The following is a 27,376-nucleotide window of genomic DNA, read 5'->3' on the forward strand; positions in this document are numbered from 1 at the left end:
AAATAGCGCAGCCAGAGTCCACGCTTCTGTGATTTTGTCCACTAAGCAGTGGTCGAAGTGAGAATTTTGAAGTGGGGGTATGGAGATACACTGTTCACACCAAAGGCGGACTTTGGAAAAATGGGCGTGACCAAATGTCACAAGAGGTGTGGCGACATGTCAGGAGGGATGTGGCCACTCAAAACAGGGGCGTGTCATGCATCCATCTCTCATTCCTTTCTTTATCTCTCACCGTTTGAACTTCTCACTCCCTTCTTCCATTTCTCACTCTTTGGACCTCCTACTACAGTACCTCCTTCAATTTCTCAGCTCTACACCTCTCACTCTCTCCCCTCTTTTTGTAACCTCCTGCATCTCTAATTCTTTGCTGACTTTTCTCATCCCCTGTACCTCTTAAGCTGTATACACACTAAGATGACGGATCAGCCGTCCGGCGGTCCGCCATCCTATCTGACGATAGGTAAGCGTGTATGCACTTACCAATCATTGGCACAAAGTGTCGTGACTGACATTACAACTCGGCGGGCATTTACATGTGCCCGGCCAGTTGAGCTGTCAGTCACTGGTGGCCTCTGCAGCAAGTGTACGGGTGGACAACTTATAATGTATACATATCTGCTGTTCTGCACAGCCGACGCGATATGTCTATGAATGACGTCATTCACAAACATATCGTCTGTACACACTGACCAACGCACACACGATATATCAGCCATTTAATTGAACGGCTCATATATATTGGCCAGTGTGTACCCAGCATTACTTTCAGCTCTTAAATAATGACAGTTAATGAGTAGAAATAAATGCTGACTGACAGGGCACCAATATATGATACTTTTTAGGTTTTTGTTTTTATTAATATGACTCAGCATCCCTTTGATAAAATCCCTGACTGAGGTGTTGTGAGTGGTAATAACTTAAAAGTGTATGTGTTTTCTTTTACTGGATGCTGTTGCTATTCACAGTCTGTAGGCTTTAATGCAGCACCTTACCTCCCTATCCAGCGCCACCTTGTCCACCCCCATTTTATGACTCACATCTCCTGGATTCTGTTATTGGTTGCCCCTGCTGCCAGTCCAACACAGGGGGAGGAAACCCTCTAATCACTCCCTCCTGCACTACAACCTGACCCTGAGGTTCACCTGTTAGCACGGGTTCACCTGTTACCGGTCTGTGCAGGGTGACCACTAACCAGCTTTTTCTCTGCTGTGTGTTCACAGCGGATAACAACTGCTTGGCATCTTTTGGAGATGAGTCCTTGGACTGTGGGCAATTGTGTACTTAAATAACAAACTGGATTCCACTAGCTGGCAGGAGGGCAGGATGGGAGCAGTAGTTAGGAGGGTCAGGATGGGAGTAGTAGTTAGGAGGGGCAGGATGGGAGTAGTAGTGGGAATCAGGGGCAGGATGGGAGTAGTAGTAGGAAGCAGGGGACAGGATAGGAGTAGTAGTGGGAAGCAGGGGCAGGATGGGAGTAGTAGTAGGAAGCAGGGGACAGGATAGGAGTAGTAGTGGGAAGTAGGGGCAGGATGGGAGTAATAGTGGGAAGCAGAGGGCAGGATGGGAGTAGTAGTGGGAAGCAGGGGCAGGATGGGAGTAGTAGTTAGGAGGGGCAGGATGGAAGTAGTAGTTAGGAGGGGCATGGTGGGAGTAGTAGTTAGGAGGGGCAGGGTGGGAGTAGTAGTGGGAAGCAGGGGGTAGGATAGTAGTGGAAAGAAGCAGAAAGAAAAGGAGTGGAAGGAACTCACCATGAAAAAGTAATCTCCGCAGAGCTCCCTGGTCCCGGCTGGCGTTCCTCCCTCCATGGACTACAGCACTGTGCCACTGCCACTGCAAACCGACTCCTTCTCCAAACTACATAGTTGCAGCACGCACAACTATGCACACCTCCAGCAGCTCCAGGGACGGGAACGGATGGCCTTACCCATCTCACAGAGACAGAGGGTAGGCAGGCAGCGGAGGATGAGGGAGGGGACACAGGAGCTTGGAGGCAGCTTCCAAGAAGTGCGGCAGCCGGCCCCTGCAGAGATGCAGTGTCAGCCCGGCCGGCCCTTTTAATGGGACTGGGGAGCATGGGACCAATTCTGACCTCTCAGCAGCCCCACTTTCTTTGGAGACTGACACCCCTGCAGTGGCAAGGCCGCAGATCAGCCTGTCCTGTCATGACATATGTCATGATCGTGTATGCGCACCTGAGGGCTGAGGGAGGCGGAACTACCCGGCTGCTCCGACAGTTACAGCACACACACAGGGCCTAATTCAGAGCCGGATGCTATTTGCGGACGGTCGTTCCAAAAAAAGTGGCCGGCTATTAAAATTCAGCGCTCGCTCTTTGCGGTTTGTTGACGCCTCTATTCCTGAGCGAGCGAACAAAAAATGCGCTCGCTATTTTGTAAAGACTCCCCTTTGCCGTTCGCATCACACGTCATCTCCGGTATTTATTAGATTAATCGGGTACATCGAAAGGCATCTGAACTGCTCGCAGTGCTTGTGGTAGGTTTTTCTTACCGCTATCACTGCGAGCAGTTCAGGCTAAAAGACAACCAAGTGACGTGGTCGATGACGCTCCTTTACTAATTATGCACTCCCATTAAACGCCCTTTTGACCGTTAGGCACACCTGCGTTCGGATCTCCACTTCCCCCGTTTTCAAGCACCGTCCCGTTACCACCCACAAACAGTATATTCTGTCAATCAAATTAGCAGCCCCTCGCTGTTTTGCGAGCGCACGATTTCCGACTGCAATGACTGGTTTGCGAATGCGCATTACGACCCAAATTGCCTGCCCCCCGGCCCAGCCAGCCACTGCCGTCTGGTTGGCAGATGTCCCGCGGCCAAGCCTGCTTGGCACACAGTGGACTGGCGGGCGGCGGCACACTGTTGTTATCCACTGACACTGAGCTGGGGCTGTCCTCCACTTACACTGACAGCCTGTGAGCAGTGTCAGTGTAGCAGACGGAGGCAGGTTGATTTCCCTCACTGCTGAAGCTATGCTTCCGTCCTCCCTCCTTGCAATAAAAAAAAAAAAAAAAAAAAGTTTAGCGCTGGAAGTGCCGGTATGCTATACCGTTGCATACCGGCACACTTTGAGCACTGCCACTAAGTGCAACAAAACCTGATACCACCCGGGTGGTTCTAGCGCTGGAGCTCTAGATGTACTGGCTTGAAAAGGTAGCCGTTTACAACAGAGGCTACACAATCCATCCAGGTTAACATCCTGCTCAGACAGGCCTGCCAAACAAGACACACATGATCTGAGTACTGGCATATCATCCTTCTCACCTACACCTTTAGACATGACAAATGTATAAATGTTATGTGTACAGTATAAATGCAATGTGACCCCCTATCAATGAAACCCCCCACACCTTTCAGAGGGATGAGGAGAAACACATTGTATACCTGACAGTTTGGAAACAAAACGGCAGTACAAATACAGCAGCTAGCATTAAAGTCACATACAATGCATAAATACGCACAATTTCTATTGCAAATGGACTCAATCAACTGACCAGCCCCGCAGGGGTAATGGTAGGAGATAGAGTGCTATATACCAGACACAAAGGATAGGTATACAGGGAGACTGACCAACCTGAAACCAACAGCTACAGCAGTACACAACACAAACGCAATCTGCGAGGGGTCAAATACAGCAGACCAGAAGCTGAAATCCATACCGGAAGTTGCGTCTGGGTTGGGAGAGGAGCGGCCGGGGAAGTGCCTTATCTCCCCTAAGCTGCGATTTTGACAGCACGAACACACTGGCCTCATAGTAGAAGATGCTTACTAGTGCGCTCTAGTGCATCTACTACCCGTCCCCGGTGATAGACGGTAAGGACTTAGTGAGGACAGGTCACACGAGGCCTTCACCCGCAGCTGCACCCGATGAGTCTCCTACACCAGATGCTAGGACTGCCGCGCACTTACCGGTCACCTCCGTGCCAGACCTGCAGTCCGGACCTCAGCACAGGCGCTAGCTAAGCCATGCTGAGGCCCGTCGAGAACCTCAGGGCGTATAGCGGTATTGGTGTTTTCGGCCCCGGAGGAGTCGCAGTACCTGCGTCTTTAACGGTGCCTGTTACTGCTAAACTCGGTAGTTCAGAAACTAAGTAAATCATAAAAGAAAAAAGTCTGGAACTGCCTAGGCAGTCCCGCTGTATAACAGGTGCGTCTGGACACTTGTCGTGGACCAAACAAAAAAACTGAATGCTTGTGGCTGGGGTATATAGGGAGGAGGACTGATGCATGCTGGGAGCTGCAAAGCTAGAAGCTGCTGGGTCAATGGATCGTTTCCACTATATACCCCAAGGTAGATTCTGTGGACTCTACGGACCCTGAAGAAGAAATTATCATTATTCTAATACTGAAATTTATTTTTTCTACAAGTGTGTTAACATCACAGTCTTCACACCTCAGTTTGACAAGCCTTACAGTGCTATTCTGTGCTGTGGAGTGCCACAGCTCCTTCAGCCATCAACTCCTAAGTATTCCTACTTGACCACCCCACTTAACATATGCAGCCCTGTTATCACTCACCAATCACAAGAGGGTTAATGACTCCCTCATGAACAGCACACTAAACTCCTGCAAGAGTCTGTGCTGCTGTGACCAAGCCAACAATCTAAAAAGCTACAGTTTATTCATGTATTTCAATACATGAGACATACTGATAAGTAGATAGAGATAACAAAATGGTGTTCTTTTCCTAGACAAATCCCCTGTTTTCCAACTATTTGATGTATAAGCAGAGAAGACAGCAAATGGGAGCAGGGCTCAAAACTGCACAGGTGGAATCAAAATGGTTATCACCCAGGTCTGGCCCAGCTGCTACCCCAGTAGTTACGTCCTTTCAGCATATCAGCATGCTCTCTTAATCCTTGTCCCTCCTCTAGTCTTCTTGGCTGTGTCAGTAATGATCTTACCAGGGCAGGACATTTTGAGGCTCTGTGGTTGCATAGCACCTGTAACCTGGCAGGACTGTGCCAGGGCTGCTTCCCGCTTACACAGGGAGATACGCTTGGGGCTTCCCTTACCCAGGAATACGTCTGCACAATCTACCAGCTCCCTGCAGGAAGCCCTCCAGCAGTGCCCTGTTCTCCACCTGGTCCTACAGCTCCCCGCAAGTAGGATCTGCTGCAGACCCTGAAAACGCTCCAGCACCTCCCAGAAGGGGCTCTCTATGTAGTTCCGTGCCACAGCAGTCACCATGGAAATATGACAGCAGCGCCCTTATATATCTGTCAAATGGTTGAGCCGCACACATACATGGTGCACATAGGGGGAGGAGCATGCATACACAGCGTGGGGATTCAATCCAGGGATAGCCCAATGGGGAAGAATGAAGGAGCAGCACAGGTTGAAGCCAATTCCTATAATAATAATTTCTGTACTAGTTTTCATTATTTGTAATTATTTTATTGATAGTGAGACGGCTGAAATTTAAGGGACTCCAGCTAAAATCTTTCCCTCTCACCCAGAGTAAGATGTTGGTGTGAGGCTGTTTTGAGGTGGCATCCATTTCCGGGTGGGGGTGGGGTGTTGGGCTAAAAACTTGTTGGGCTAAAATCTTGCAAACTGCTCATTGCCGGCCCTGGATCCTACCTGTTTTCCACAAATCCTCACAACATGGGCTGTTGGAGCTGCGTGAGGATAGGAGTTAAAAAACACTCATTTAGAGATACTCCCACAATCAAGCACAAAAAGAGAAATATAACAGGGCTGAACACAGACCACTTTTCGATTAATTCTGCCATGTTGCTATTAACAGAAAATTTTCAGTCACTGACTAGCCCTCTTCTTGCCCAGTTACAGACACATTACCCATTATACATACCAAGTAGAATAAGAAAAAATAAATAAATTATAAGGTCCAATTATTCTTTATTTACTATCTTTTAGAATCTTATTTATGAGGGGTGTAAAGAACAAGGAGAGTTCTTACCAGTTCCCTCGTGTTCGGTTCCTGATTGGCTTCAGCATTCTGAAATTAAAAAAAAACACAAAAATCAAAAACTGCAAGAACCAAGGGCTATTTTATTACCATTTATTTATATGGCGCCACAAGTGTTCCGCAGCACCTTACAAAGTACTTAAACAAATAGGTTGACCAGTGACTGACAGTCAATACAATACAATACAGGACGAGGACAAGGATAACAAACATAGCTACATTAGTGACCATAACACCCAGATAAGCAACAGAGCATAAGTAACCAAGTGTTAAATGCCCTACTGGTGAGTAAGAAGTAGATGAAAGTAAAGTAAGGAGAAGCACAAGAGGGCAGAGGGCCCTGCTCGTAAGAGCTTACATTCTAAAGGGGAGGGGCAGACAAACAGGTATGACACAGATGGGGTAGACATGGAGGAAGGAGCATGTAGCAGCAACTTAAGATGAGAGCTGGATTGCCTTGATGAAGTAGTGGGTCTGATGGGGAGAGGGAGAGAGTTCCAAAGGTGGGGAGCAGCGCGGGCAAAATCTTGGGAGGCAGGAGTGGGAGGAAATTATCAGTTGGCATGAGAGGTGGCATGCATTTGTTAAACGAAGAGGGTGGACAGGAGAGCGAAGGGAGATGAGGTCAGAGATGTTAATGGGAGAGGAATGGGTGAGGGCTTTGTAAGTGAGTGAGAGAACCTTGAATAGGGTTCTGAAAGGGAAGGGGAGCCAGTGGAGGGGTTGTAGGAGAGGGGAGGCAGATGTACAGTGTTTGGAGAGGAAGATGAGCCGAGCAGCATTGAGGACAGACTAGAGAGGAGAGAGATGGGAGTTGGGGAGGCCAGATAGGAGGAGGATACAGCAGTCCAATCTGGAGATGACCAGTTAGTGTATGAGTTTTAGTGTCATCTTAGGTGAGAAAGGGTCTAATCTTGAAAATATTTTTATGATGGAAACGACAGAACTGCGAAGGATCTGGATATGTGGTTAGAAGTAGAGGGAGGAGTCCATTATAACTCCAAGACAGTATGTAGCGAAGCCAAGGGAAGAGAGCGAAGAGGGGAGGTGAGGAGGGTTCGGCAGAGGAGAGAGTTGAAGGTGAAGAGACACTGGGGATTTGAGGACAGGGAGGAGATGAGGTTCTTGAAATATGACTGTTTAGAAAGGGAAAGGGCAGCACTGTATGATAAGAGCATAAATGTGAAATTGAGAAAATCTGCTTTAGAGCGTGATCTTCTCCACTGTCGCTCGGCAGTTTGTAAACACTTTTGCAGGTATCTCGTACATTTGGAATGCCAGGGCTAAGGTGTGGATCTGCAAGGGTGGGTAGTGATCGCCAGAGAACAGAGTCCAGAGCAGAAGTATGGGAGGCATTGTATAGGGAAGCGGCTTGTTCAGGGCAGGAGAGGATATGGGAGAGAAGTGAGTCAAGCATGGAAGAAAAAGAAACATGTTAATAGCCTCAATGCTGCGCTTAGTGATGGTGGCCTTAGGAGGTAGAGGAGGGGAATAAGAAAGGTATAGGTTAAAAGAGAGAAGATGATAGTCAGAGAGGGGGATTGTGGAATTGGAGTAAAAAGAAATATTAGAATAGTGAGTGAAGACCAGGTCAAGCGAATGCCCACTCACATGGGAGGGTGAGGAGGTCCATTGGAGGAGACCAAATGAAGATGTGAGGGTAAGGAGTTTGGAGGCAAAGGACAGGAGAGCAATGGGGATTTAAATTGGAATATTGAATTCACCTAGGATAATGGAGGGAAGGTCAGAGGAGAGAAAGTGAGGGAGTCAGGAAGCAAAGCTGTCAAGGAATTTGGAGGGAGGGCCAGGGGACCGGTAAAGGACAGCTACTCGCAGGTGTACTGGTTGGAAGATGCGTAATGCATGAACCTCAAATGTAGAGAAAGTAAGGGATGGTTCAGATGATAGGAGTTGGTAGGAGTAACCTGGGGATAGAAGGACCCCCACACCACCACCATGGCGACCCCCGGGCTGAGGGGTGTGAGAGAAGGTGAGGCCCCCAGAGGAGAGAGCTGCAGGGGAAGTGGTGTCAGAGGGTGAAATCCAGGTTTAAGTAATTACAGACTGATCTGGCATTCCAGAGGGCACAGGATAGAGGGACAGTGTTTGTGGGAGAGATGTGAACGAGATCAGTGTAGCTGTAACGAGAAGGTGAGATTAATTTGGGTGATGAATGTAGTGGAGAGATTGTGCGTGCACCAGTGCTGGGAAGGGAACCGGTAGGCGGTGGGCACGGAGGGAGTTTAATGAGATGTGGATGGAGGTGGGGTGGAATGACATGGAGAGAAGGTTTGGAGGAGGGATCAGCGGTGTGGTAGTAGGACCCAGAAAAGAATGAAAGTGGAGTAATAGGAGAGGAGAGAGAGGAAGGCAGACAGAGGAGAGGAGAGGAGATAAAGGAATGAGGAGGTGGAGGAGACAAGGGGGAAATGAAAAAGGTGGAAGAAAGGAGCAGAGCAGAGGATTAGGTAGACACTGAGTGGAGGGGGAAGTGGAAGAACACTTGGTAATGGTGTGGCTGAGTTGAATAGGGGGAGGAAAACTAGATGTAGGAATAAAGTATGAATGTGAGAGAAAGTGCTGAAGATTTGAAGAGAAGCAAGTAAAAGTACAGTAGAGGAAAAGGTGTCTGCACAATTACAAAAGTTTAATGGTGAAGAAATTGAATATTAAAGTAAACTGTATTAACAGATAGATGACAGGCTAGGCAAAGAACTAAGGTAGGAAGACAATACTTCTAAGAGATAAACTGAAATTGGCACAGAATACAGTATGCTTTGAGGTGTTTGTGAAACCAAAGAGCCAGCACAAATATTAGCAAGTAAAGTGTTAAGTTCTTATAGTGAGCAAAACAGAGTCCAGTGATGAATGTCCAGGTTATGCAGACAGCATAACCTGGACATTCATATCAAGATAAACACATGTGCTCGCAACTGAATAGGTGAACTCCTCAGTAATGATAGAAAATGAATTAATCACAAGCACGTAAATGGAGGAATGTTTAAAAAAGTTTATTAGTCATTTATGAAAAATGAGAATAGCTGTACCATCTGGGCAGGACACACACATCATGCCAGTATACAGCACAAAGATCCCAGCCATGTGACTAGGTGTCAACGGAGCAAACTAAGATACAGTTGTCACATCTTATGCATTGATAAATTAAAAGTACAACCCCAGCTCATCTACTTGACACACATGAAAACCACCATTTCCCTTCATTTCTCCCTAATGCTGAGCCCCACACAAATCACATTTAAGACGACTGTGGCAGGAGAGATCCGAGGCTGTATGGTCAGCATAGAGCAGTTGGAAAACATTATAGTTGTGAACAGTTTTTTCGTCTTTATTATTTTGTATGAAATTATAAATCAGACATTGCTATAGGGTTAGCAGATGTGGTATTTCTGGCCAAGCAATATAATTGTTGATTTTGTTGAATTGTGTCTCCACTGTGTGGGCTTAGACTACATTCGGCCTAATAGCATTATTGAGGTGTGAGACAAATTGGCTCTTGCCTCAGTGATGTCACAAATTACTAGTGATTTCAAAGCTACCTCCAATCCAAAGTGTATGGGTGTTGCAAAATTAGATTTAAAAAATAAATAAATAAATAAATAAATAAAGACAGATACTTGCTGCTTGGGCAGCACAGACTGTGTAACGGTTAGCATTACTGCCTCACAACACTGAGGTCATGGGTTTGATTCCCACTTCCTGTGCTTGCGTGAGTTTCCTCCCACACTCCAAAAATATACTGGTAGGTTAATTGGCTCCCAACAAAAATTATCCCCGATGTGTGTGTAGGTTTGTGAGCATGTGGTAGGGAATATAGATTGCAGAGCATATGTGTGCGCTATATAAAAAACTGGTAATAAATTAAATTACTGTAAAACTTGTTCTGTCACCTGGCATTACTTAACTATTTAGCTGTGATTACAAATGTTTTCGATAGCATTAACAACTGGGACAGGACAGTCAGTGATATAACGATTTAACAAAATAAAGTTGGGCATAAATTCATTTTCCACACTTCGAAGTATCATTAAAGAGGAGGTTTTGAGGATACAGTCAGGTGCATAAATATTGGGACATTGACAGAATTTTCATATTTTGGCCTCTATTCACCACCACAATGGCTTTGAAATGAAACAAACAAGATGTGCTTTAACTGCAGACTTTCAGATTTAAATTGAGGGTAATTACATCCAAATCAGGTGAACGGTGTAGGAATTACAACAGTTTTTATATGTGCCTCCCACATATAAAAAGTAATGGGACAAACTAAACAATCCTAAATCTAACTTTCACTTTTTAATACTTTGTTTCAAATCCTTTGCAGGCAATTACAGCCTGAAGTCTGGAACGCATAGACATCACCAGACGCTGGGTTTCATCCCTGGAGATGCTCTGCCAGGCCTCTACTGCAAATGTCTTCAGTTCCTGTTTGTTCTTGGGGCATTTACCCTTCAGTTTTGTCTTCATCAAGTGAAATGCAGGCTCAATCGGATTCTGGTCATGGGATTGACTTGGCCATTGCATAACATACCACTTTTTAGCCTTAAAAAACTCTTTGGTTGCTCTTGCAGTATGCTTCGGGTCATTGTCCATCTGCACTGTGAAGTGCCGTCCAATGAGTTCTGAAGCATTTGACTGAATATGAGCATATAATATTGCCCGAAACACTTCAGAATTCATTCTGCTGCTTTTGTCAGCAGTCACATCATCAATACAAGGGAACCAGTTCCATTGGCAGCCATACATGCCCACGCCATGACACTACCACCACCATGCTTCACTGATGAGGTGGTATGTTTTGGATCATGAGCAGTTTCTTTCCTTCTCCATACTCTTCTCTTCCCATCACTCTGGTACAAGTTGATCTTTGTCTCATCTGTCCATAGGATGTTGTTCCAGAACTGTAATGGCTTTTTTAGATGTTGTTTGGCAAACTCTAATCTGGTCTTCCTGTTTTTGTGGCTCACCAATGGTTTACATCTTGTGGTGAACCCTCTATATTCACTCTTGTGAAGTCTTCTCTTGATTGTTGACTTTGACACATATACACCTACCACCTGGAGAGTGTTCTTGATTTGGCCAACTGTTGTGAAGGGGTTTTTCTTCACCAGGGAAATAATTCTTCTGTCATCCACCACAGTTGTTTTCCATGGTCTTCCGGGTCTTTTGGTGTTGCTGAGCTCTCCGGTGCGTTCTTTATTTTTAAGAATGTTCCAAAAAGTTGATTTGGCCACACCTAATGTTTTTGCTATCTCTCTGATGTGTTTGTTTTGATTTTTCAGCCTAATGATGGCTTGCTTCACTGATAGTGACAGCTCTTTGGATCTCATATTGAGAGTCGACAGCAACTGATCCCAAATGCAAATGTCGCACTTAGAATCAACTCCAGACCTTTTACCTGCTTAATTGATAATGAAATAACGAGGGAATAGCCCACACCTGTCCATGAACTAGCTTTTGAGTTGATAGTCCCATTACTTTTGGCCCCTTAAAAAGTGGGAGGCACATATAGAAACCGTTGTAATTCCTACACCGTTCACCTGATTTGGATGTAATTACCCTCAAATTAAATCTGAAAGTCTGCAGTTAAAGCACATCTTGTTTGTTTCATTTCAAAGCCATTGTGGTGGTGAATAAAGGCCAAAATATGAAAATTCTGTCAATGTCCCTATATTTATGCACCTGACTGTAATTATCAAATTCCAGAATTTAAATAAAAAATCTCTACTATATAAAAATAAACCCAAAAAAATCATGCAGAAAAAAAATAATGAAATCATGGATTAGGATACTGTAAAATAAATTCTTCCCTTAAATATATGACAGTGAAAACACATGCTGTAGAAGTGATGTACACACCAGCTCACGTGGGTGGAAGGCCTCTTCTTGCCGGAGAACCAAAAGATTCACTGGACCTCCCATCTTTGTGCTTCTTAATAACGACACAACTTCCTCTTGAGTCTTCCCAGTTAAGTCTACACCATTCACCTTTTTAGGGAGAGAGCGAGATGCTCACAAATTTTCAGTTTACTCAACACACTAATATAGCACTATGGAAAGCATTCAAAAATCCTGAAAGTGAACCAATACTCAGAGAAGGTGCAAAATAAATGCACGTGTTGTGTGTAGCCTGTCCAGTTCACATGGAGATATCTACCTATGCCACATATTACATCGTATTTTCAATCACCTAATTAGATTGCAAGCTCTTTGAGAGTCTCTTAAGTATCCGTTTAAATTAAGACATGGAAACACAAGGTGTTATTGATCCATGTCCCTTTACCATTTAACCTTACCATGTCAGGAATAACCTGAATGTATTAAAAAACTACTCTTTAAAAGGCTCAACAATTTTGCCACAATTAGCTGTGAGGGAACTAATTCCGACGTTAAATTCCAAGTAATGATTGCTGAGGTATTACAAAAATAGATTATACTCGTACATTATACCCCACATCAAAGACTATTAAACTCTGGTAGTATTTGGACAACCTGCTTCCCACGTAACTTAGATCATTTCATTACACGTGTGTGTCTGTACATGTACCCTGAATATATATTAATGTTATAAATGCTTGCTCATTTCCTTGACCCATGGAATTTCTTTCAAATGTGGCATTTAATAAATTCCTCTGCTTTTTATTTCAGAATATTGTCGAGATACCACAGGCCACCATGAATAGCAATCCTAATTACATTTCACAGCTGCAGCTCATAGGGCAAACGTGTTTTGTGGGCAATTGCAATGTGAGGTCAGGCCAGGTAGTCTGTGATTTTATTTTTCCAGTATTTAGGAACGTTGCACTACTAGATCACCATGGAAAATAAGACATTAGGCGAAGAACCCAACCAGCATGATGTGAGATACATCTTACCTGTACCATCACTTCTCTGCTTCAAAACAGTCTCAGCAAGAAACAAAGTGAGACAAAGTTTAAGGGTAGACCAATTATAATTTACTGTAAATGAAAAAATATACATAAGATATATATTTTCGCACAATAAAAACACACCCTGTTTAGTGCAACTGTTCCAGAGTGCTGTCTATTTCTTGCTCTCTCTACATTACACTGCACTCACAACACCTAGATAGATCTGGGGTACATGCGATACGGTATATGACCACATTGTTTGAATAAAAAAAATATTTTATATATGTGTGTTTGTATGTGTATATATATATATATATATATATATATATAGACACACATATACTGTATATATACACACACACATTATTATATGATTACATTCTGTTGCAATTCATTGAAATCACTCAATATGTGCACACAAGGTTGTGTGACCTTGTCCCACAAAACCACGCCCCCCTTATGTGTGCCGATCTTGGGGGTGTAACCGCAAGTCATGCCCCCCCATTTTCGGTACACAGTGGGCTTACCCAGCACTCCAGCAGCTGCTGGGGGCAGCTCTCAACCCCTCCCCTGCCTTTCTCTCCTGTGTGGCTGCTTGGTGACACCATCCGACAGGGTGACACCAAAATAGCAGAGCAACTGCTATTTTGGTGTCACCCCTCCCTCGGATGGTGTCACCCGGTGAAGCCCGCACCCCCCTAGTGACGCCAGTGGGCTGCTGTGTCGACAATTTGGGCCTGAATAAGTGATAGCGTGTGCTTTTTTTATCAAAATATATAGCTAAATAACATTTATATTTAATATTACATGAATCTAAGTACCTTCTTTGCTTATTAAGTGTGTGAAAAGGAAACATTCTTCTTGGCACACTTTAGGACATTCTAAGCACACTCAGAAGTGTGGAAAAATAATTATATCAGATGTTCAAGGCTTTGTTACTTAAAAAAATGACAGGAAATGTAGGCCACAACTCTACCCACTAATAGTTCCCAACACAGACCAAGTAATTTGAAAAGGTATATTAAGAGACCAGAAAAATGTCCAAAGAAAACACTGTGAGGAACCCATTTGCTTTAATTGTAGACATGTGTGTCACAACCAAAAGCGATGTAAAGAAATCCTTTTCCATAGAGAAAATCCATTACCATTATCTATTTTATCACCGGTAGGAGAAGAACCAAACAGGTAGGAATGAACATGAGACAATAGTGTGTATGTTAAAAAATGAGAACCAGAAAAAGACTATTCCTAACACTAGATCTTTTCCTGCATTAAGATAAATGTCGAAGGAATAAAAAAAAAATTAAATTAACTAAAAGTGGGAAAATGTAACGATGGGAAGAAAAATGTCTTTTCCTCAGCGACAATACGGTTATTTTGTTTGAGCATAAATTAATTTAACAAAAGGTTATAAAAAATTTTTTGACCGTACTTCTAGTAGTCTATCTGCAGCTTTCAGCCTGCCGTCTTGGATAGCGGCTCCTCTGGGAAGAATGTTTTTAACGTAGATAGGAGCTGAACCTCCGAGGGGGACATCTCTTGATGTAATGCTGAACCCCAATCCTTCAACACCTGCATTGGTTTTAAAAGACAGGTTATTCATGTTTCATAAAAGTAATTTGTAGATATAATATCCACACATAGAATTATAGAAGTAGTTAAAATAAACTTCAGGTGCAGTAACACACAGATCTTTCAAATTTGATCACAGTTGCACTAACCCAACAATCTGAACACAAACCAATATTGTTCAAACATAACTTATTACATTTGTAAATGATTTTCAACCATGTACTCCCAAATAAACTGAAATAGGCAAACTTGGTCAAAACAAATGTTCTGTGTGTGGGCATCTTAAGTCAAATGACACAATGAATAGTAAATATGACATTATAATCATATTGAAAAAGTAAAACAAAAAAACAGGAAAACTGTAGTGTCTGAAGTAGGCTAAAAATAGAGGTTTTTAAGTGTAAGAATTTTCGTCAGGGCCTGATTCAGTACAGATCGCAGCTGCGTAATCACATGCAATGAAGCTGTGAAAAATAAGAGTTATGGTATGACATACCTTTGTTAACTCTTTTTCTTCTAGGTCCATGGGGTCCACAGCCATTACGTTGGGGTATGAATCCCGGTCAAACGAGTTCTCTGCTCCCGGGATGCACCGGGGTTCCTCCTCATACACCCCACCCCCTGCCTCAGGTAGCCAGTTCGTTACCAAGCTCAAGCAGGCAGAGACAAACAAAGGGTAAGAAAGAAAAGACCCAAACTCAAAGTCCAGACTCTCAAGAGAACAACTACGGAAAAACCTCCCCCAGAAATACAGGTGCGTCTGGGTGGGTGACCTGTGGACCCCATGGACCTCGAAGAAAAAGTTAACAAGGTATGTCATACCATAACTCTTATTTTCTTCTTCGGGGTCCATGGGGTCCACAGCCATTACATTGGGGATATCCCAAAGCACTAACCCTACGGGCGGGGACGCTCCTGGCTCTCGGACGAGAGGAGAATCCTACGCCCGAAGGAGGCATCCTGAGAGGCAAAGGTGTCAAAGGAATAAAATTTGACAAAGGTATGGATGGAAGACCATGTGGCTGCTTTGCATAATTGCTCAGCAGAAGCACCCGGCGGGCTGCCCATGATGGACCTACCGCCCTAGTAGAATGTGCAGTCACTGAATCCGGCACCCGCATAGCAGCCTGTGTATAAGCCAATGAAATTGCCATGCAAATCCACCTGGCCAGTGTCTGTTTACTGGCTGGAGAGCCACGCTTATTACAACCATAAAGCACAAAAAGTGAATCGGACTTCCTCCATTTGCTCGTGCGTTTAACAAATTCTCAACGCATGGACCACATCCAGGGAAGCCTCACCTTGTGAGAGACTTGTGCCCTGAAATGCTGGAACTACTATTTCTTCATTAATATGAAATTTTAACACCACTTTTGGAAGGTAACCCTCCCTAGTATGCAGCACTGCTCTATCTTGATGAAATACCAAGAACGGCTCCAGGAAGGAAAGCACAGCTAAATCCGACACTCTACGTACAGATGCCATAGCAAGGAGGAATACCGTCTTTGCCGTTAGCCACTTGATGTCTATTGAATTTAAAGGCTCGAACGGAGGAGCCTGTAAAACCTTCAGAACTAGAGTCAAGTCCCACGAAACAACCGGGGAAACGAAGGGAGGCTGAATCCTCAACACCCCCTGAAAAAAGGTCTTTATATCTGGTCTTAGAGCAATTTTATGTTGGAACCAGACTGAAAGAGCTGACACCTGTACCCTTAAAGAGGCCAGGCGGAGCCCTTTTTCCAGACCGCTTTGAAGAAAATCCAGCACTCTGGATATCAGGAATTTCTGTGGATCATACCCTTTCAGTTCACACCACTGAAAGGAAGTATGCCAAACCCTATAGTATATACGGGCTGAGGATGGCTTCCGTGCCTTCAACATCGTCCGTATAACAGACTCGGAAAACCCCTTCTTCCTCAAGACGGAGGCCTCAAGAGCCATGCTGTCAGCGATAGCCGATGAAGATCCGGGTACCAGCAGGGACCCTGTTGCAACAGATCCGGTCTCAATGGCAGAGGCCATGGAGTGTCTATGGAGAGAGACTGTAGATCTGTGAACCAGTGCCGTCTCGGCCATGCCGGAGCTATTAATATGACGGTGCTGCCCTCTTGTTTGATCTTTCTGACAACTCTGGGCAGAAGAGCAAACGGGGGAAACAGATATACCAGCTTGTAACACCACTTTACTGTCAGTGCGTCTACAAACTCGGCTCTCGGATCTCTTGTCCAGGATCTGTACCTGGGAACCTTGTTGTTCCTTCTTGATGCCATCAGATCTATTTCTGGTAGACCCCACCTGTCCACAAGGTTCCGAAAAACCTGTGGAAGTAGGGCCCATACCCCTGCATTTATCTCTTGCCGAAAGAGAAAATCGGCCTCCCAATTCAGGATTCCTGGAATGAACACGGCAGATATCGTGGGCAGATGAGTCTCTGCCCATACCAGGATCTTTGATACCTCTGCCAAGGCAGCCCAACTCCTTGTGCCCCCGTGATGATTTAGGTAGGCGACCGCGGTGCGATTGTCCGACTGTATCTGCACCGACCTGCCCTTTAAGATTTCCTGAGCCTGCACTAAAGCTTTGAATATAGCTCTTAGTTCCAGGATGTTTATCCGTAGCCGGCTTTCCGCCACTGACCACTTTCCTTGGAAAGTGTGTGACCCCGTCATCGCCCCCCAACCTGGCGTCGGTTTTGACTAATGTCCAATCCGGCACCCAAAAGGGGCGACCCTGCCTGAGATGCTTTATCTGCAACCACCAGGTCAGGGACAACCGTACCTCTGGAGAGAGACGCAGCAGCTGAGACCTGATCGTACGATGATCCTTGTTCCAGCGAGACAAAACTAATTGCTGCAGTGGTCTGGAGTGGAATTGAGCGTATTCCACCATCCTGACCGTGGCCACCATCGACCCAAGGACCTGCATGGCTACTAAAACGGATATCTGCCTGTTGCGAAGCAACCTGCGTATTCGTGATTGTAGGGCAAGGATCTTCTCCTCCGGCAGATATATTTTCTGCACCACGGAGTCTAATCTCGCTCCCAAATGACACATCTGTTGTAGCGGATAGGGTGACGACTTTTGCCAGTTTATGATCCAGCCGTGATTGCACAGACATGATACTGTCAGCCTCAAATGATCCTGTATCTGCTGTGGGGACTGCCCCAGCAACAGGAGGTCGTCCAAGTAAGGCAAAATCCTGACACCTTGGCGCCTGAGGCATGCCATCATCACCGCCATCACCTTAGTGAATACCCGAGGGGCTGTGGACAGGCCAAACGGCAGGGCCTGGAACTGAAAATGTTCTTCCCCTACCGCAAAACGAAGAAATTTCTGATGAGCCTGTGTGATTGGGATGTGAAGGTAGGCATCCTGTATATCTAGGGATACCATATAGTCCCCCTGTTCCATTGCCAACACAATCAATCGCAATGTTTCCATCCTGAACCTGGGGGCTCGAACAAATTTGTTGCGCTCTCTCAGATTCAGAATAGGCCGGTATGACCCATTCGGTTTCTGAACCAAGAACAGATTGGAGTAAAACCCCTCTCGGAACTGATTCTCTGGCACCATAATCACCACTTCCGATGCTAGCAAGGCAAGAATAGCCTTCTGAAGGGACAAAGCTCTTTCTGAACCCACCTGCGGGTTTACACAAAAGAACCTTTGCGGAGGAGTCCTCCAAAACGTCAGGGCGTACCCTCGGGAAACAACTCCTCGAGCCCAGGCATCCTCCGTCGTGAGGTGCCAGGGCTCTGAGAACCGAAGTAGTCGGCCCCCCACACTGGGATCCCCCAGGGAGAGGCCCGTCCCATCAGGCCACAGGTTTATCCTGGACCCTAGATCCTGGACGTTTGTTCTGCCAGGGCTTCCTGGGTCCTGCCTTTTTTGGTGGAAATCTCGCTGAGGGCTGACCTTTGGCCTTGCCCTGCGGCAGAAACCCCCGAAAGGATGTCCTCCTCAATTTAGACGAGGTTGCTGATGGCAAACCTGCCGTCTTTGAGGCTGCCATGGAGGATACAATTTTGTCCAATTCTGGACCAAAGAGAACACCTCCTGTGAATGGAAGGAATTCTAGGGCCTTTTTGGACCCGGCATCTGCCTTCCAATCCTTCAACCAGAGGATCCTACGTGCCACCACGGACTCTGCTGGAACCTTAGAGGAAAGGATCCCTGCATCCAAGGCGGCATCTCCCAAATAAGAGGCCCCTTCTCTAATAAAGGAGATCATATCCAGTTGCTCCTTAGAGGCATCTGGTAAAGACTCTGTTAGAGTTTTGGCCCACTCCTCAATAGCTCTTGCTACCCAGGCAGTGGCCATAGCTGGGCGGGTGGCCGCTCCTGCCAGCGAAAAAATTGATTTGAGACAAGTCTCCAGTCTCCTATCCGTGGTTTCCTTCAGCGAAACTGCTGGAATTAGCAGAGTGGTACGTTTAATCAGCTGTGCCACATGTGCATCAACTGACGGTGGATTCTCCCACTTGGCACAGTCCTCTGCTGAAAAAGGATATAGAAGCGCCATTCTTTTAGAAGAATGGCTTATCTTATCCGGACGGACCCAGGCTTCCTCCATAAGTTCTGATAAATGTTCAGACTTTGGGAATTCTGCCTTAACCACTTTCTGGCGCTTAAACAGGGGGGGCTTTCCTAGGCGGAAGATCCCCTTCCTCGATATTTAACACCGATTTTACCGCCCTTATCAGAAAGGGGACATCGGCTACTGGGAAATGATCATCACCCTCCTCGGAGCTAGACTCCTGTGAAGAGTCCTGTGCCTGTTCCTCGGAGGAGGAGGCACTGGAGTACTCACCCACATGAGGCGATAAATGGCGCCTAGATTTAGGCTGCTTTGGCTTGACAGCCTGAGGCTGAAAAACCAGAGGATGATGCCATAACCTTACCAGCACCAGGGTCCATCCAAGGCGGCCACATCATGGGCATAGGATGCATCTGCTGAGGCAAACCCCAAACCGGTGGTACCGGGGCAGCCAGCCGTTCCGCCACCTGAGCCATAACCTGAGAAAATGACGCCCAAGGAGGCTCAGGGCCTGAAACAGGCAAACTTAATTGGTGTGGTGGCTGTCTGAAACAGTTCCCACAAAGCCCATTTTGAAGAAAGTCCTGTGGGGACAATCCTGCCTTGCAGGCTACACAGGATATCAGCAACGGGGCTCCCGTCACCTGACCCTCAGACTCCTTAGACATATCACTATGCCACTGGTTCTATGTGCTGCTTTCTACTCTCAACCCACACACCTGTAGCAAGGGAAGGGGAGAGACAGTGACAGTATACAGGAATTACAGTTCTTTTACAGAAGAAACAGTATCCATAAACAACAATCACATGTCATGCATAACTACTCCGCAAGCCATATGCATATAAGCTCTCACTACCACAATCAGCCTAAGCTTAGGTAGGATAGAGCCCTGTAAACACCTAAACCAGCAGTAGGCAAGGTATACAGGGAGACTGCCCAGCGTCCTGTAGGAGCAGCGTTCAGAGAGCAACTGACATACACTCTGGCTGCCCTATATGGAGGCTGGGAGGAGCAATCCACAATCACTGCGCCAGAGGACTGAACTAGCGTGTGGATTGGGGGAGGGGGCACCGGGGGGGAAGCGTACTTCCCCTATGCTGCTTGGACCTGCCCGGTAAACTGACCTGGCCGCCGACACAAGCCCCGGCTGGTCAGGAACATCATATCCCGGCGGTCTAGGCTAGGAGACAAGCTGTATGCCTCCTGACTGCAGCGCACCTCCGGCCAGTCTCACCGCCGGAGGCCGGACCGCCACGTGGTCCCGGCGTCAGCGGCCGCCGCAACCACCTGCTTACCTGCCATCCCCTTGGTCCGGTTGCGGTCCAGGGCCTGAGAGCCCCTGCCGAATCCCCTGCCATGGACCTGCCAAGGCTAGCGGTGCGGCGCCGGAGGAGGTAGTTGCAGCGCGTGTCCGGTGCGCCTCCAATCAGGCGCGAGGCTGCTTCCAGGACAGCTCAGACCACCCGCTGAGATAGCAGTCCCACTGTCTATGTGGTGAACACACCAAACAGGAACAACTGGCTACCTGAGGCAGGGGGTGGGGTATATGAGGAGGAACCCCCATGCATCCTGGGAGCAGAGAACTAATTTGCGTTAACTGTTTGGTGACCGGGATTCATACCCCAACGTAATTGCTGTGGACCCCATGGTCCCCGAGGAAAGAAATATACTTATGTCTGCCACCGCTCAGCCAGCATAGAAGCGCCCACTACCGCTTTCTCACATCCGTAGTACTTCACAGTCCTGCGTATACATTGGCCTCTCACGCACAATTACAGCAGGTCTGACTTGTCTCGGAATTTGCATGTCTCGTTGCACACAGTGAATACTCAGGCTGCATAGGCAATCGCAGGCCTGCGTTTCTCCAACCACTCGTCCGTCACCATCACCAAACGCTCATGGCCTGTCACTCACTCTACAATGGATTCCACAGTGCGTCTTAATCGCAGAGTGATCGCTGCGCACACGCGGTGCATATGCATACGCAGTACGCAAATGGCCAATCTGCGTACTCGGTTGCAATTGCGATCCATGCTGAATCAGGCCCTAAGAGCATTATGGCTATTATAACAATAATAATAATAATAGTCTCTCTAAATAGTACCTTAACACCCAAACTAATATAGAAAGCCAAGAAAATTATTAAACCTGAAGCATTCTCAAAAAGCTGTTCACCCCCCCCCCCCCCCCCCCCGAAATATGTGCAGGATGTATTTAAAAATTATAGTAAACAAATATTTTATTTTGTTTCAAATTTAGTTCTGCAAATTGCAGCATTAAATTGGTATTTACGGGGAGAAATTAAGATTTGGAAGTGGTAAACAGAAAGTAATTGCTCAATCCTTTGTTGTAGTTGCCTCTCCACAGGAGTCCGGCAGAAGGGATGAGAGGCTTCATACATCCCTGCCGGCCCCCTCCTGGGAAGAGATACAAGCGTGGGATTAAATTATATGCATTTAATATTATTGTGAAGGTTTTGATATCGCTAGAAGCAATTATTATTGGTTTCAGGCTTCGCTCTATTATCAGCTGTACATGGTACATGCAATACGAAGCTGCCATCTTCTAAAGCCTTACAGTGCAGCTAGAAATCACTCTTTAGAGCACCAATCAGAATGCACATGACTCACTTGTACTTTTATTGTTTGTCAATCTGGTAAATTCATCAAATGGTAAACATATAAATTGTACGTTTATAATATGCAGAGACGCAATATATGTCATGTTGTACTTTGTAGTAACTCCTCACTAAGTGCCTTATTCGGAGTCAGAGATCTCTGTGCACAGACACAAACTGCGAGTTACTGCATACAGCACATGTGCAGACGTGAATGATGCATTTTGTGTATGCCTGTACTATTCGGAGTTGGATGAAACTTGGCTGTCTCTGTCTTTCCATGAAATTGGGTATTTCGTGTCAGGAACCGACTGGCAACAATGCAATTTCACGAAACCGACCTGACTTACGGGAGTGTCTAAAGCTCCGTGTGATTCTGAGCCGTGTGTACAGGGAAGGGAAGCCTCTTTCTGACGGATCTTTTGTATCTAGCATGGGACTGGTGTACATTCTGATACTAATGGTGAAGTTGCGGTGGCTGGAATAAAACCAATGGGTAGAACGATTTTCCGATGGAAGATGCACCGAATCTCGCATTAGGTAGTAAATCGGCCTTCCGCGGCTGCCGGCACCTACAGCCACTTTACGAGCAACTCAATCAATGTTCTGTGAAGAAAGCAATTTGGCCAGAATTGCTATTACTTCTGCACACAACTGTATATATAACATCAATATACAGATCGATGAAGCTGCACAGCGATAGCATACGCATAGCATTGTTTCCTCTGAATACTGGCCTTGTGGGGTCCGTATAGACCCAGGTACCCTGTAGGTTTATTTGCTTACAATGAGAAGGATCCTACTATCTGTCAGGTAGAGAATTTAGACTGTAAGCTCCAGTGGGAAGGATAAAACATTATATGTAAAGAGCTGCGTAATTTATTGGTGCTATATAAAGGATAATAAAACAAATGTGAAAGTGATAGACGAGCTTGATAGATCACTCAAAATTTATAACCGTGCATCCTAAATAATACATACAAAAATGAACTATAACACTTTCATGCACAGAACAGTTGATACAGGTAAGTGCCTTGTGTTCTATTAGAACAGGGATGGGGAACCTCAGGCCCAGGGGCCATATAAGGCCCACGGAATCATTTGGTCTGGCCCCTCTGAGCTTTTTTCTGCTAGCCTCACCTGGCTATCAGGGTGCCTGGTGAGTCTAAAGGACGCTTCTGACGGTCACACCTTACAGCTCCCCGGAGCATCCTCAGGATGCTCCAGGCATTGCTGTAAACACCGGCGATTGTGGCCCCACCCCGTGTGACGTCACATGGAAATAATGTTATATATATATCAAAATGGTCCTCGGGATATATATCCCATTCCTGGGATTGGGCACTTCACCCAATGCAGAGCTTGGCATAATTAGTTCTGTGGTTACTTGCATCGATATGTATTGCTTAAGAGCACAAGGACTGTCGCTCATTCGGGATTTATATTGCAGAATGATCCTCACAGGTACAAAATGTTGCTGGGTATACAGGCCACAAAAAAGGCAAACTACAAAATTTATCTCTGGATCACGTACAAACATGTATCCTGCTGTAAATTTCTCAATGACATAGATAATTATTTCTGTAATTAAAATTAGAGACTATTATCTACAAGAGCAACTTCCATTACATTGCTAATCTACTTGGAAACATTCAATTACTGTATGTCTAACGTGGATGTAATAGACATGGTTATGGATCATAAAAAGCATTCAATGCAAAAATCTCTGAGAAGAGGGGGGAAGCACAAATATTCCCAGGGAGACCACCTATATATTTACATTTCCTTCGTGATAAAATGATCTTTCTCCTACATCTGAGTAGTCATTCATTTATTATAAACTGGTCTAGGGAGGGGGTGATAAAGAGATTGACGGAAGATAAAGACGGTCAGTAGTACAATATGCACATAATACAGATGTGAAGTGGTCATGTGACCTCCATGATCTCGGCTGTCTACTCACTTAATCCCAGTAGTATTATCTCTCCCATTTATTCATTTAAAGTAACAATTGATGCAGTCCACAACATTTCTGACAATAAGAGAGACTGTAACCTTCTAGAACTGTGATATAAATGTGATCTGTTTAGGAAATTACCTTATGAGAAATTTCCACAGATTTGGTCTCATTCTCTGTTGGAGCTTGAGGGGAGTGTAACGTGAGCCCCTATACCCAGCCATTTTGAAAATGCTGCACCTATGACCTTAGTTATGGGCTTTCAGAGCTTAAGGAGACGCCTGGGTTCAGACAGCTCCCTCTCATAAGAGCAGAACGGGTGGTTCCCCTGGGTATCCCTTATCTCTGCTTCAGTGTACTCAATACTTTTATTATGTAAATGCTCAGTTAAACATATTATGGCATCTCTTCACCTAGGGCGGATGAAGCATTGTCTACTTACTAAAATGGAAATGCCTCCATCTATGAATCATTATATACGTCTCTAATGAGCAACAATATTTGCGTAACAAATCTCTCAAGTATGGCGGTACCCTTTGTTGACCTACGTTATAAACTCTCTCTCTCTCTCTAATCCATCTAAAAAAACAGTGAGCTTTTCCATAAAATGGTAATTTAAGTGTACCTCCTCTTAATACAACATTGAAGCATAGCACACACAATGAGTATGAGATACACTGATAACATGTGGCACTGTAAATTCGATATGATAGTGGTTCCTAAACTGTGCGCCGGGGCACCCTGGGCTCAGAGCACTGTGAGGTTGTACAGCAACTTCGCTACCGCTGCAGATAGTAGGATCCTTCTCATTGTAAGCTGCAGTGTCACATACACAGGTATGTGCTCAGGTCTGGCTGCATAGGGAGAGAGAGATGCCTGCTCTTGTGTGCCAGCTCCCTGGGACGATCACACTTCCTACTGCTGCTGCCAGTAAACATGTGCTGCTATAGGGCAAGCTGGTAGTACTGTAAGTGGCATACTACGGATCGGTTCAAAGTTTCATTACCCACCTATCGTGCCTGGATCTGGTTTTTTCTACATTGTAGGAAAGTTGTTCGGTACCTGTCAGCCTTTATTATAGACCGCTTATCAATCTGCCTAATGGTTTGGAAAAAGCAAAATTCTGATGCTAGACATTTTAGATCTGTCATCCACTCCTTGGCCTAGTGGTGCCACGAAAAAATTAGTCAAAATGAGTTAAAATGGGTGCCATTGACCAAGAGTTTGGGAACAGTATATTGTAGAAATCATACAAGCTACGTTGTCATGAAACCCTTTTAGCAAGCTAGATGATAACGTCTCTCAAAGCATAACTCCGCTTAAGGAGAACTCCATCTTCAGAGAAGTAATTTGACCAGGGACATCTAGTTATTTTCTCTGAGCTTAGATACACCAACAAATATGATATATATATATATATATAGTTGTATCCAATGTACAGACCAGAGACATTCTGTTACCCCATCCAAGTACACCAAAGATAAATTGTGTCCAATAATAGAATCAAAATATATAATATGGACAAGTGCTAATGGAAAGTAGTTGGAATCCCGGAGGTTGGGATGCTGGCGCTAGAATCCCAGTGCCAGCACCCCAGCCGCTGACATCCAGACGATAAGTATTGGGTTAGGAGATGCTTAGGGTTAGGCACTAGGGGGAGGGTTAGGGTGCAGGTTGGTTAGAGTACTTATCGGCCGGTGTTTGTATTTTAACCCAATCAGGATGACGGCGCAGGGATTCTCAGCGCTGGGATCCTGAGCACCGGGATGCCATACCCAACTCGTGCTTATGTCATGTCTTCAACAATAATTTAATACAATTAAAAGTTGTACATATTTAGCTCTCCAATGTGTCAGCATGAATACAAGGCACAGTAAGAGGCCCACTATCTAGCTTACCTTTCTTTAGCTGTATATAAAGCTTCTTTCCTTTTTTGGTATTATAACCGCTTGGTGGTGGAGAGTTCACACCTCGCTGTGGTGACGGCATGAGGCCAGTTGGTGGTTTTCCTGCAGAATTGATGCTATGAGGTAGATGTGGGTAAGTGTCCATTGGTTCTGTCTGGTTTACTTGTCTGGGCACTCTCTGTAGAATCTGCTCAGGACCAGGGCTGTGGAAGTTCCTATTCTCAATGTACTGATGATCGGGCACATGAGGGGTGGAATAGTAGCTGTTGTTCTCGCTTTGAGATAGTTGTTCATATGGTTCTTTGTTAGCTGCTGGCACCACGTGGAACCAGATCATGGCCGAGCGCATGGCATGACGGAACATATTCTGTGCTCTATATAAACGAGAAGATTAGCAAATCATGACTAGTAAGCTATGAACATAATTATGCTTTCTAATTATAGAAAACAAGCTGCTTTGTGGAGCTACAGACAGAGAAAATCATTTCTGCAAAAAAAAAAAAAAAGACTTTGAAATCACTTGTTAGTATGTCACAGTTGGTCCCAATTAATGAACATTTGAGAGTGTACAAAAACACTTATGAAAACTAGGATAAACAAAAAATGCATTGCTTGTTTATTACAATAGAAGCATAAATGTGAAATAATTTCTGCATCATAAACCTGACATGGGAGTACGAGGAGTCAATAGCTTATTTATTGCTCACCTCCACAAGCCAGAAGAGACACGGGGCTAAATTTACTATGCAGAGCTTCTCAAAGCCGCCGCAGCTTCAGCAATTTCAGTTGATGGATTTAAAGGGGCAACTATATGACATACAAAACACGCCTGATTTTATTTGGATATAAATGCCCCTTTAAATTCAGTGTCTGAAAAGGAGGCTTTGAATGTGCCACACAGTAAATTTAGCCCAAGGTGCCTTTTTAGTAACCACAAACAGGGCGTTTATATGGTGACTATACTACTTACAATAGGGTAACTGCAATGTTGGAACTAAAATGTGCGTAAATGACTTAACAGAAATGTTCTTGAAATAATAAAAATCGTACATAATATAAAAACATATGGCACTGTGACATGGCCAGTAAGATGCTCTGCACTGATGTTTCTATATGAAATGTCAGCGTAGCTGATCTTTTCTGGCCGCGTCACACTGCTGGATTGCAGGGGATTCTTGCCTGGCAGACCTCCTGAGAAATAAATTGTGTGGAGAACACTGATCAGATATACCTCCAAATAGGTGTATTACGGAATTTTTGCAGGTCTGCATGGCCCACATTTAAACTTTACCCAAGTGGGAATGCCTCTTCTCATTCTAGTCAACCTTTTTCACTCATAAGGGACGATCCAAATTGTGCATTACTGTGCATCATTGCAACTGCGTGTGCTCATTTTTGGAGTTTGTGCAGTGCAATTTCATACAAGAAGCATGTGTACATTCCAGCTATGTATCAACTCCAACTGCCAATTATACCAACTGTACAACAATATCATTAGACATTACAGCGTATTAAAAGTGACTAAAGTTTGCAACTTAGCTGACCGGCATTCTGGCCAGGGAAGACTGTTATATATTTTAATAAAAAATAATCCGACAGAGTGAAAAACCTACAGCTTACATCTGATGGCTTCTAAAACTCCAGCAGGCTAGAAGCACACTACCAACTCCTCGTGATTCCCAGGACTTACTTCTGAAACGCTAACAAACATGTTAAACACATCAAAGAACTTGGCAAAGTTCTTATGAGAAGTGAATTTTCTGAGAAGTAGAAAAGAGGTCATGTCTTATATCTGTGAGGTTAAGCAATAAGAAGTACTGCTTTCCTGAAAGGGTAGAGGATATCTAAATCAAACCTATTATCAGAAATCGTGGAAACCAAAACGGATATAGAAATGTATTTAATGTCAGTTAGCAGTACAGAATTCCCACAGGCGTGTGTTACAA

At 45.0% G+C, this 27,376-nt stretch overlaps 1 protein-coding gene across 14 annotated transcripts in view; it reads right to left on the reverse strand.

Annotated features, from left to right (window-relative positions):
• Positions 1-27,376, reverse strand: part of PARD3 (par-3 family cell polarity regulator) — a 629,380-nt gene that overhangs the window by 282,225 nt on the left and 319,779 nt on the right. For all 14 annotated transcript variants that reach the window (XM_088462693.1, XM_088462692.1, XM_088462686.1 and 11 more), the window contains 4 exons: positions 25,422-25,804; positions 14,272-14,411; positions 11,827-11,955; positions 5,941-5,979 (listed from right to left, as the gene is read on the reverse strand). In XM_088462693.1, coding sequence (XP_088318819.1) covers positions 5,941-5,979; positions 11,827-11,955; positions 14,272-14,411; positions 25,422-25,804 — 691 coding nt within the window. The remainder of the gene's footprint in view (positions 1-5,940; positions 5,980-11,826; positions 11,956-14,271; positions 14,412-25,421; positions 25,805-27,376) is intronic.

Source organism: Taudactylus pleione, unplaced genomic scaffold, assembly GCF_031769625.1.
Source record: "Taudactylus pleione unplaced genomic scaffold, aTauple2 ptg000053l, whole genome shotgun sequence".
Taxonomy (NCBI): Eukaryota; Metazoa; Chordata; class Amphibia; order Anura; family Myobatrachidae; genus Taudactylus; species Taudactylus pleione.